Here is a 12,429-nt window from a genome sequence, read left to right as displayed (position 1 = left end):
GGCCATAGTTATTTTCAGCTAAGCGATATTAATTAATGGGTATTTAAATCGCAAATCCAACTATTCGCGTTTTGATGAAAACGACGATTTTCCGCGACAACGATATACCAAGGACAAATGGTCCAAGAGTTCCGGTCTAGGACAATGGAATGGGAACACCACTATGAGGGAGCCAGGAGCGTAGCATATTCAGATGTACCATAATATTATAGCCGTTGAGACCTGAACACCTATATATCCACACGCGACTTTAACCTGTTCACTTTTATGGTTTTTTTCTGAAATTTAAACAAATTGTCATTTTATTCATTATTGTTGAAAATTGAAATATTGCCTTCAACTATTTATTATAAAAAACGATCATCATCTGAATTGCTGTCAGCCTTGTTTAGATTACAAGACAGAGAGAGTTCCAGACACAAAGTTTATCTAACCATTTAATACGTCTATTTTTATTTTTTGTTTAGTATTACGTATAGCCGTATAGGTATAAGCACGGTAGATTATAATATAATATATAATAATAATAATGATATATATAATCTACCGTGGGTATAAGTAACTAGTAAGTATATTAGGTACTTAGTACTTACGTGGTGATTTTACAATAGCAAACTATTTATTGTTCGTCTAGAACAGAGTTTCTCAAACTGTGGTCCACGATTATTATTTATTATTGTTAGGTTATTTTTATTAAGTAGTCCGCAATTATTTTTTCTATACTACAAGCCCGGAGGAGTCCCGCGGAGGAAAAGTTTGGGAAACGCTGATCAAGAACATTGGTCTATAGGACTATAGATCAACATAATCAACGCTTGTTTACGATTTTACGATTTAACGTGTAACCGTGTAGGCCAGAGGTCGGGAACCTTTTCATAAGAAAGAGGCATTTTTTTTTGAAAAATTACAAAACCATGATGTCCAGGGCGCCGCACAGGTCTGAACAACCATTTTTTTAGTTGCAGTTGTTAGTATAGTCTATACTATAGACTATAAAATATTAGAATAAAGATAGTGTTATTATTTCATTGAAAAATTGGTAGGCATTAAAAACATAATGATACTGCTTAAATTTAGAAAATATAGAAAAACTTTGTTTCATTAATTCATTATTATTATTATTATTATTATCATTATTATTGTTTATAATAAATATAATATTATATTCTCATTTAATTAAATACAATAACACACAAAAAACATGTCTACTTAATATTAGTGGGAATTTTCCAAAGAGCCGCAGGTTCCTGACCCCTGGTGTAGGCCGTTACAATTGATGTGATTAATTAGAGTTTAATCAAACATCACACCTTCATATATTTTGTGTCGACGTATAAATGTACCTACCTATATTTGATGATTTTGATATTTTTGTACACCAAAGTTTTAAGTCTTTGCTCTAGTTAGTTAAGTTATAAGTAATAAATTAATAACTATTTGGTATAAACAAATAATAAAATTATCAAGTATCTAAGTATGTATCATGCATTCATGCGACATAATTTATAGACAGTCATTCCTCGTTCGTCAATTGAAGATTATAAAAGTTCATACAGGTGACATGTTCTTAAATTTGTAAAATGGAAAGAAGATTCTAGTATATGAAAGTACCTACCTATATATCAGACATCAGTAAATTATTTTAAAACTTGTCCGTCATTGGTCAGCTAGTTATACTTAAACTCAACGTAGGTGGTTGAATATACGAGTCTCTTCAATATTTTTCTATTTGGTAATTTTGGTAAAATAGATTTGAAAACTTTTCAATATTATAAAGTTTAGGTAAACATTGTTTATAAATATTTATTTATGGTTTGGAGCACTATAATTGTGCATCTATTTCAAATTCCAATAAGTAAACCAGTTACACTTTCATAATACGGCTTACAACCCCATTGGCCATTGGGCATAAAAATTGTACCTTACAAACGTTGAACCACCAGCTCTCTTTCGGGCTTCAATAAACTGGGTATTTGCAACATTAATTACAATTTCTATCTTATTGAAAAGTTATTCCACTTCAAGTAGCGATTTCAAAGGGCTCAGCTCACGCAAGATATGAATCGCGGAAAAAAGCACAAAAAAATAAACACACCAAGAAAAAAAAAATATATATAAATGTGAACACGTCATATAACCTACTCCGAATTAGTAATTACTGTGCGGCGCGCGAGGCCTGTACCTATAACAAAATATAATATATTATAATAAAAATAAATGTCTTACATTTTTATCATGTGTAATTTCTGTATATATGTAGTAATAGTACGTATATTGTATATTATACATAAGACTGATGTTTTTCGATTATAATTTTTGAATAAATATATCAAACTACCACCTGTTTTAGTATTTTGTATTAACTTATTATATTATTATTATTTTTATAGTTGCGTAATTTTCGTATAAATGTAGTATACTGGTTTATGGACTATGCTTGAGTACACCCAAAAAGATAATAGAAATATCATGCTATTAGCAAAAAGTGTAATATAACCAATTTTGCTGATAAAATTATTCTGTTTACTGGTCCATTTGATTTCTACTTAATTAATAGTATCTTAATACTTTTGAAAAACAACAAAGGATGGTAATTTGTCAACTGAACATTATTCACTTAGCCATCTAGACACTAATTAGTTTGTCTTAATCATCATCAAACACACTACCTCTATCTTAAAATTAACGAATTTTAAATATTTTTAGTAAGAGATCAAATAATTAATAAATACATTTTTGAAATAGATATCTTGATCTTATAGACATACAACACACTAACTGGGCATGTTTAAAATCGGAAGCACAGAGTAATTAATGTACAATGAGTAAGCAACGAAACTGTTATCACGAGGATTAAAACACGGATATATACAAATATTAATCTATACAACATATATTTGGTTTATTTTATTATGAAAAACAAAAACTTAGGAGTGGCATTTAATATATTAAGCCACATTAAGTATCGGTTGTAACAAAAACATATTCTCAGTGAATTAGGAAAAAAATGTTAATCAAAGTATTTAAATGTTAAAGAAATTCCTGTTGATTACCCGTGAACATTTGGTAGTATTATATATATATATATACTTTTTTAATACAAAAACTAATCATAAAATACATGAGAAATAATTTAAACATTTTAAATCTAAAAATTAAAATTAAATAAACACTATTGACCAAATGAAAGGGATATTTTTAATTTTAATTTTTAATGTAATTTATTGTTATAATCATAGCTATCTATTTACATTATTCATTTTGTAAAATATATATATTTGTATTATATATATATATATATCATTTGTTTAATGTAACAAGGCAACAAACACAATGTGTCATATAAATAAATTACATAGAAGAACAGGAGGAGCTGATTGGCTAGTATTTTCAAATTGTTATCACCATGGATAAAAAAAAAATAATAGAATATTAATAATTTCCGTCAGTTTAGTTTTTCATAATTGAATGAATGTGGTGGGTAGGAATATGTACAACAAATACATTTTTTGCACAGTTGCAGCACGAAAAATATTACTGTTTTATACACAAAAGACCTAAACATTAAATAATAACCTTTTTTTAATAGAAATAATACAAGTAAAAAATAAAAAACAAAATTGTTTTTGAGTGTGATATTCCTGAGAAAAAGGTGTTGATTTTTTTATAAGTTTTTTTTTCATTAACTTTGTCCAAAGCAAAAAAGCAGCATTGTCACATCGAGGAACTCACTGTAGAACGCCAACAGCATTTGGAGAAGTTATTCCATTCCCACCTGCTAAAAAAAAAGTGTGAATTTTATAACTAAAATAGTAAAATGCTCGTATATAAAATCAACACTACTATATCGGGTGTAGCGTCCGCTTTATACTAGCTACAAGTTTAAATTTAATAGCTGTAAGGATATTTTTATCATTTTTTTTTTTAACCATTTAATTTGTCTTTCACCGATAATTATCAAATATTAATTATATTTGTGGTTAACCATTTAAAAAAAACTAATACACATCTGGTTATTGTTTTCTAAAGAGAATTTTGAATACAAGGAATATTCTTATTACATGCAAAATATGCAAACATTGTTTTATAACTCAAACTGTTATTTTAAATTATTATAACATCCACGAACAAATTTTTTTTAGGAAAATACTTTTATTTAGTAATTTAAATTAAAAAAAAAAAAAAACATTAGTTGAAGAAACATAAGAATCATAAATTTGTACATTTGCTTAATAAAATACAAATGATAACATTTTTTGAATCATAAATAGATATTATACATATTTATGTTAGTATTCAAAACAGAAAAAATCTCGAAGTTAATTTTTATCTTCACAGAACATAACTAGGTTTATGTTAATATTTCAAATTAAAATTTAAAATAAAAAGCTGATATCATATAAATTTGACTTCAACCATTATTTTAAAAACTGTAAATATTATGAAAAAAAATGTAATATTTATTTGTCTAAAATAACAGGTATTAAAGTGAAATACAACATACTTGAAGTACAGAACACCTTAGTTTAATCATTTAATACAATTTATAAAAATATCACATTTTTCAAAATTATAACCAAATCTATAAGTAACTTACAATTATAAATATACATTGTAAATAACTTATTTTAACAGTGTGAAAAGTAATTTGATATACCTAACAATCTAAAATTGATACATTTATAATAAAAAATACATTTTGATGGGACTTTGAGTATTGTTTAAATGTTTAACTCATGTTATAGTATACGATGATATTGCATAATATTGAGGAAAATGACCAAAATTGAAGAAAAAAATATATTTATTAATATTTTTAGTAAAACATTTAGTGAATTTAAATGTTTAATTATTACTTGAATAAACTTAAGAAGTCTAAGTAAGACTTAATTATAGCATTATTGTATTATAATTTACAAAATAGATAATTTATTTAATAAATACATGATAATAAATTATAGTAGTTATTGGTACAAATTGAAATGATATTTAAATTTCAATATACAACAAATATTGAACAATTTCATATCTAACATGACAGATAAATGTATTTTACAAGTTATCAATGGTAAAAAGTTAAATAATAACAGTTTCAATGAATACTACATTTTTTTTAAATCATTTTAATTTATAATTATTAAGTACCTGTAATTGGTGTTGGAGATACAGACGATGTGCCCAAATTAATTCGAGACTGCTCTTTTACTACTGGATCTATAACATACATTTAAAAAAATAATTATTTATTACTCACTGAACATTAAAATATAACACAATGGATTCTATATGAGTTTAGTATGATTATGTAGACCTGTATATTGATTATTGTTTCGAACAAGTGGTATATATTTTGAATATTTTGTTGTAAAAAATGAAAATGTATTATTTTAATTCACAAAATTCACAATTTGAAATATAATTTTTACCTAATCTTTTCACTGCTCTCAACGTACTATTACGTTCCTGTATTTTATAAAATAAGCATTTACCATTAACCATACAATTTTAGGAAATCCTTGCTCATATTATTTTTAATTTAAATAATTAGATCATGTAGATTTCAAAAGAAAACATTTTTATTTTACGTAGTACACGCAAGTTGTAGAGCATAAATAGTGAAAGGGTTATAAGATGACGTTGGTTATCTCTCAATCAAATGTTCTTTAAAAATGCTTGGCTCTTTGGATTTATTAAGTTATTTTTAACCAATCAACAGGTTTGGCTTATAGCACAGAAGAGTGGCTTATGTTCATTGTTTCTTTATCTTTTTGCACATGGCACCCTTGGGTATCTTATAAAAAGCCTAAGGCCTCTTAACATACTATATTTTCAATAATTTTGCAGCAAATCTAAGCCTCCTTCCAAATACACAGGTTGAGGACCATTGACATAGGGAATAACAAAATTTATTTATTAATTATTATATTTTAAAACTATTATCTAATTTTCATGTTGGTAACATAAGTATTTAGCTAGCCAAAAATATAAATAATAGTTATGCAATTATTATTTATGCATTTATTATCCTCAGATTTGTACACATTGCTATGCTATTTGAGATTGCATGTTATATTATCTTCAGTGTTACTACTGAATTTCTTTTTAATTGTAATGACTTATAGATATATAATATAACAATAAAATAATACATTTGATGGAGTGATACACCATTGGAATTAACACTTCCAATGTCAATGGTATTTTGATGCCTTGCCTACACTTGACCACACTAACATTGATAAAAACGCGGATGTGATAATTCCAAGCACCTATATTATAACCAGCTAAACGACACTCAGGAGCCTGACAAAATACAGTTCTTCTACGCGTCTCCAAGCATTGCATTGCCATTGACACAAGTTTCACTTTGGCAGGGTGTCACATGGAAATGCACAGAACAACCGATTTTTGCTATCACACATTTTATATAAAATATGAATTAATCTTATTAATTTTATTTGGTAAAAGTAATTGTAGATTAACATTTTCACTCACACACTATTTATGCTATGCAACCTATTTAAACTACATAAAATAAAATATTTTCAATTTTTAATATAAGTAAATAAATTTATTTTTTAAATTTTGAGATCTATAATATAATCCAATTTTTTAAGTTAAAAATAATGTGAGCCAGGGTTTACTTAAGATAGAGGGTTACCGATAAATGGTAATATAACAAAATACAAGAACTTACTAGTACAGAGAAGTGAAAGGGTTAGGTATTTTAAGAATTACCTAATAAAAACAAGTAATTATTTAATTAATATTAAGTCCTTAGTTAATGATTTATACAACATATTTTAAACGAGTCAGATTGAAAACTTTATTCAAAATCACTATTCTAATTTAAACGAAGACACTTAACTCATAAATTTCTTTAGAATTGCATATCTCCAAATAATTAAGAATTTCAAATTACTTGATAATCATCATTCTCATTTTAAAAATGTACATGTTTGTTGTGTGAAGTACTTACAAAAATATGGATGATCCATTGCTTCTCTAGCAGTCAACCGTTCGAAATGATCATAACGCAAAAGTTTATCTAAGAAATCTAAAGCTTCTGGTGTTACAAGGTGTTGATTTTCACTATGCACAAAACGCTCCCACCGTTTTCTTGAATGCCTTAAATAAAGAAAAATACCCAGTTTAATTAACTTAATAATATAACTATTAAATAACTCGATTTAAAAATAGCAATTAATTATATACATACCTTCCTAAAATATCAGAAAATCTTGGATCCAATTCAACATGATACTTGTCTAAATATTCAAATAGTTCTTCTGTTCCTAGAACCTTAGCAATACGCACGAGTTGATCGTAATTGTCATGTCCATGGAAGAATGGCTCCTTTCTGAATATCATGCTAGCCAACATGCAGCCCAGTGACCACATGTCTAATGAGTAATCATACATCTAGAATAAAAATTTAGAATTTTGATATAAAAATATAACCTTGAAAATTAAGAACCAAAAATATAGACCTGATAATCAGCAAGTAACTCTGGACCCTTGAAATATCTGGAGGCAACCCGGACGTTATATTCTTGACCAGGATGATAAAACTCTGCTAAACCCCAATCGATTAACCGCAATTTTCTGTTTTCATGGTCGATCATAACATTGTGTGGCTTTACATCACGATGCATGATTCCCATACTATGGCAATAATCCAATGCCTACAATAAATACATTTCATTATTTTATTGGTTTACAATTATTGCAAAAATTAAAAAATTTTGTTGCTAAATTTTATCAAACTGTGCTGTGTTTAGATATTAAGCACCGAGTATTTAACTCAACAATCATTGTCAGAAAAGTAAATTAAATTAAATCGTCAATTACATTATTTGAGGTTATTAAATAAATAAATTTAAGTACCTTGAGCAACTCATAGAGATAAAATCTAATATCATAGTCATTCAGCGTCTGGTAGAGTTGTTTAAAGTCCATATTGTTAACATGCTCAAATATAAGAGCAGGTGTACGGGATACAGGGTCTTTAACCACTGCTTGCAGCGATATAATATTGGTACCACCCCTCAAATTTTCAAGAATTTTTATTTCTCTTTTGATTTTCTTTTTTTTTACAGGCTGTTAAAAACATTACATTTTAAAGTGATGAAAACTGTAAAAAATTCAGTTCATTATCAAAGAGTAAATTACCTTTAATATTTTCACAACACATTTTTCACTATTGGTAACATCAATTGCTTCGAATACTTCACTGTATTTACCTCTACCAAGTTTTCGTACCAATTGATAGTCATCTTGTTGCCTGAAACAATAGAAAATTACAAATTACAAATTTCAAAAAGGCACATGTATTAATAGTTGTATCAGGCTTTCTAGTATGATAAAACCAGGTTAAAAATAATAAAAGTTTGAATATATTTAAAAAATCGAGTTATATATAATTATGAACAATTAAAATTGGGGCCTAACCAAATCAACAACATAACAATAAGACAATAAAAAACTGTGTTGAGCTCCTGGTTAAGAACCAGATACAAACAAAAATGATATTATGTGTTAATGAGTGGAGTATGCTTGTATTTCCAGTCCTTGTATTATTTTAATAAAGGTTTGATTTAATTTCATAAGCATGTAGGTAACTAATGACAATGACATTAAAATACACAATTTGAATTTAGGAACTAACAAATTAAGTAAATAACATAACGTAGGTACATAAAGAATCAATTGTTTCAATTTTGGTATTTTTCTTATAATTAACTACAATATTGAATAAAGGAGAATAGTTTAGGTTATTTTCATATTTCAAAATAATTTTGTCAAGTTAAAGAAGTATGGTATAAACAAATTTAAATTAAATTATTTGTATGAATTGTATAAAATAACCGGTACCTAATTATTAGAGATCAATACAATTGTCAAGAATATTCTATTGAATTACTTATCTAAATTAGTATTTAAATAAGAGGTTGACTATTGGGGAAATGTTTCAAATCAAAACATGTAAAAACTTTTCAAAAGGGCAACATTATGTTATATCATAACACGTAAATGCAAAATATGATCATAAGACTTACCCCCATTCAACAGTGTAAGATTCATAGTCCCAGTATTCTCTGGGTTTGTGAGAATTTACATCAGCATAAACTCGCGCCCGACTTGGCAGCGCCATTTGATTAATGAACCTGACGGTGATTTGATTGTTAGCAACTGTCCGAAACCTTGTTCCGATCGCACTTAACACGCAGCCGGTGTCTGGTGGTATCGGCAGTGACGGGCGTTCGAGAAAATCAAAAAGCAATACACAGCAAATATTAGAGCATATCTTCCAATAGTAAACAGCACTCTCGCGACGATAGTCTAGTGCGAGAACGGCGATGGGTCGGTGACAATAACGACAAACTACTTACGTTATACAAACTTACAGTGCACATACAAATGCACAAGATTTTCTAGGTTATTGGTGATAATGAATATTGTGTTTATTGTTATTGTAATAATATGACGAGTGGGTTTTGTTTACAGCAAAGGCAGACAACAGTCAGGACTTAGGAGGCGTATAGAATATAATTTACCCAGGAAAAGCGAATCGCACGGCGAAAGTCCGAGGAAAGTCCGTCTAACACAATAACGGCGCACCAACAAAGTACGCTGAACGAAAAGCATGTAAGTCCATAAAGTGTGAGAATACGTGTTCGGCGCGGCACGACGGCGACGGGTCAAGAAGCCGACGATATGATAAGTATCAGCAGCATAAGGGCGACGACGACGTTCATCAATAATTGTAATTCATTATTTTTATTATCAAACGTGCGGGGGCCTCAATACGGTTGTCGGCGGCGGCGGATCGAAAGCCGCCTCGTTTACAGTTTGGCCGTCAAGGGAAACGCGCAATGACGTACCTACCGACGGAACGCCGACGTCGATGCCACCGCTGCCGCCGCCGCCGACGCCAGTCGCCTCCTACACGAGACGACGTCGACGGCGGGCGGCAGCGGGACGTGGACGGTGGGCACGTTTTCTTGTCGCGAGGAAAATTTTTTTTCCGCCAAAAATCCAAAAAACAAACAAATACCCTCCCAACGTACCTGCTATAACATTTTCCGACGACGGGCCGTGTGCTCAGCTAAACGCCGCTAGCATGTTCCGCATACGGCGACGGTGGCCCAAAAGTAATCGCTGTCCCGACGATAGTGGCGTACCAGGGCGGCGGGGTAAAGACGGCGGCGGCGGCGGCGACGACGACGACGACGACGACGGTGTGATGCGATGGACGGAGCGAGAGAGAGAGCGCACGCGCGAGTCGCGGTTGTGCGAGACGTCGAGACGTGAAAATCGTACGGCGAAAAATATTCGTAATAATATTATCGCTGTCGTTGTAGTCGCGGGATTTTTTTTCCCGTCGGATTTCCCGTCACCAGAGCGGGTCGTCGAAAAGGATCGGCAGCGGCAACCCCGGGGGCGGTGTGCGTGACGACGCGCGGCCGTCGACAAACGGTCACGAACGGAAATTTTCAAGAATTTCTTTTTTTAATATTATTTTCGTTCAAACGACTCGACGGCCGGCGGAACGGTACGATAATATTATGTCGATATATGTATACAATATTATGCCCGCGCGCGTGTGCCGAGAAAAAGAAACCGTACGCACACTCACACTCACGGGCACATACACATACACACACACACACACACACACACACACAAACACACGCGCCGCGCGCACGCACGTACGTTTAAACTCCGATAGTCGACGCCGTGAATCGGTGTGTTTGTTCGGTGCGTGTGCGTGAACGTGCGTGTGCGAGTGTTTATTTGTGTGTGCGTGTGTATAGCGGCGGCGCGCGCGCACCGGGCGAAGTCGGTAGTTGCGTTGACGGGGAATCCAAAATGGCCAGGCTGACCCGTTCGCGGGACCGACGACCACGACACGACGACGACGGTACTCCGTAGCCGCCGCCGCCGCCGCCGACCAAATGCGAACCGCCAAAGAGGTTGTAAACGAATAATGCCGCGCCGGATACTGAATTACGAATAATAATTATTCATCAGCAGCAGCTGCTGCTGCTGCAGCCTTCCTTATAATATCATTATTTATTATTATTGTCTTACCAGTTTATTACATATCTGCTTGCCGTCGTTATTGCAACGGTTGTTTCACTTACCTAAATCACTGTACGTGCCGGCATACGTTATCATCGGACAACGCCACGACATAATAACAACAAACGATATTAAAAACGAATCGCATATTATTCAAAGTCAAGCACGCGCGTAAATAGGACGTCACACGAGCATTTATAACTGTGGATTTGTCTCTGTCTCGAAAAGGTACGAGTGGTACAGCCGTACTGGTACAACATACCAAATGTTAGTTCAGAAAACCCGATTTTGTGTTGCTAGCCTTAATGGTATATCAATTTTAAAGTTGTAAAATCTTGTATTATTTTGCATTGTTTTATCCACTTTAAAGTTAAAATCCCAATACAAAAACTTTACGAATTGCCTTATCCAATATCCTCTAATGTTCTTTCATTATAATGTTAGGGCTAACTACACGAAATTGGTTCTTCTGACTCAAATTTTCTATTTTAAAGATAATTTATATTTGTAAGACGGATACAACACATGTGACCATGTAGGTGTGGTGTCTTCTTAAAATATAGTATGTTATTTAAGCGTGTAAACGTCTCCGTTTTGCAAATGTGAATGCGAATATAAAAATAAATTACGAGTCACGTTCATATAGAATATGAATGTTTTCATTTGTTTTATTAATTACCTATAATTGTACCTAAAACCAAGGTTAATATGCGTCGACAGAATTACTACCCATCGATTTCGTGTCGAAGTACAAAATTTCGACTGATGGTTTAACATGCGTAATATGAGAACGAGAAGACGACTGTATATTATTATGGATTGTACGATTCCTTTAAAACGTGTTTGTCATTTGTCAATGCATACCGATGAAAATTAGAAATCCAGTAATAAAAAATTATCATACCCAGAGAAATGGTTGGCATCTATTTGTGTAAGAGTGTTTCGAGAAAATCATTTATTACATTACAGTATGGGTTGTAACCTGTAGGTAGGTACTACACGCACAACACATCCTATTGTACTAATGTATTGTGTCTTGTGCGGTTGTGTGTGTCCGCAATGAGTGTATATTGCAGTAGTGTACCAGTGTGATTTAGAACGAAATCGCTTTTTAAAAGTGATATTAGGTAGGCAATAAAAAAAAATTATGAATTGTACAGGTATATTGTGCGATTACAGTTACGGATCACACCCACTGATGTTCGTTTACTTAGCACACATTGAAAAGTCACTTATTAACCATCATGTTAAATTGCCTATGTTATTTTCCTTAAAATACTATCGACTGCAAATAAGGTTTAGGCGTTTTAGCACAGAATATTTCTTAATAATTCTGTGGTTACG

General features: G+C 31.5%; 1 protein-coding gene across 4 annotated transcripts; it reads right to left on the bottom strand.

The window, feature by feature from the left end:
• Nucleotides 1-3,562: 3,562 nt before the first annotated feature.
• Nucleotides 3,563-10,793, bottom strand: LOC111031928 (casein kinase II subunit alpha). Of its 4 annotated transcripts, none has more exons than XM_022312047.1 (9): nt 9,558-9,846; nt 9,060-9,237; nt 8,173-8,284; nt 7,888-8,100; nt 7,491-7,685; nt 7,220-7,422; nt 6,980-7,128; nt 5,146-5,214; nt 3,563-3,775 (listed from the first exon to the last, which is right to left on the bottom strand). In XM_022312047.1, exons 1-9 carry the CDS (start codon nt 9,646-9,648, stop codon nt 3,729-3,731), a joined length of 1,257 nt encoding a protein of 418 aa, XP_022167739.1. In that variant the 5' UTR covers nt 9,649-9,846; the 3' UTR covers nt 3,563-3,728. The 4 variants fall into 4 exon arrangements, with proteins under 4 accessions (XP_022167739.1, XP_022167740.1, XP_022167738.1 ...); XM_022312048.1 differs by lacking the exon at nt 9,558-9,846 and adding an exon at nt 10,071-10,793 and having other exon boundaries at nt 3,564-3,778; XM_022312046.1 differs by having other exon boundaries at nt 3,564-3,778; nt 9,558-9,857.
• Between the last annotated feature and the right edge of the window lie 1,636 nt (nt 10,794-12,429).

Source organism: Myzus persicae, unplaced genomic scaffold (assembly GCF_001856785.1).
Source record: "Myzus persicae strain clone G006 unplaced genomic scaffold, MPER_G0061.0, whole genome shotgun sequence".
In the NCBI taxonomy this organism is placed as follows: Eukaryota; Metazoa; Arthropoda; class Insecta; order Hemiptera; family Aphididae; genus Myzus; species Myzus persicae.
This window is presented reverse-complemented; position numbering and strand designations above follow the sequence as displayed.

Coding starts and splice junctions, on each gene's coding strand:
- LOC111031928 (XM_022312046.1), bottom strand. CDS start 9,648: ATGCTTTTCGTTCAGCGTACTTTGTTGGTGCGCCGTTATTGTGTTAGA. Junction 7,129..7,219: donor TTTTCTGATATTTTAGGAAG/GTATGTATATAA, acceptor TCTTTATTTAAG/GCATTCAAGAAAACGGTGGG. Junction 5,215..6,979: donor AATGGATCATCCATATTTTT/GTAAGTACTTCA, acceptor TGTATGTTATAG/ATCCAGTAGTAAAAGAGCAG.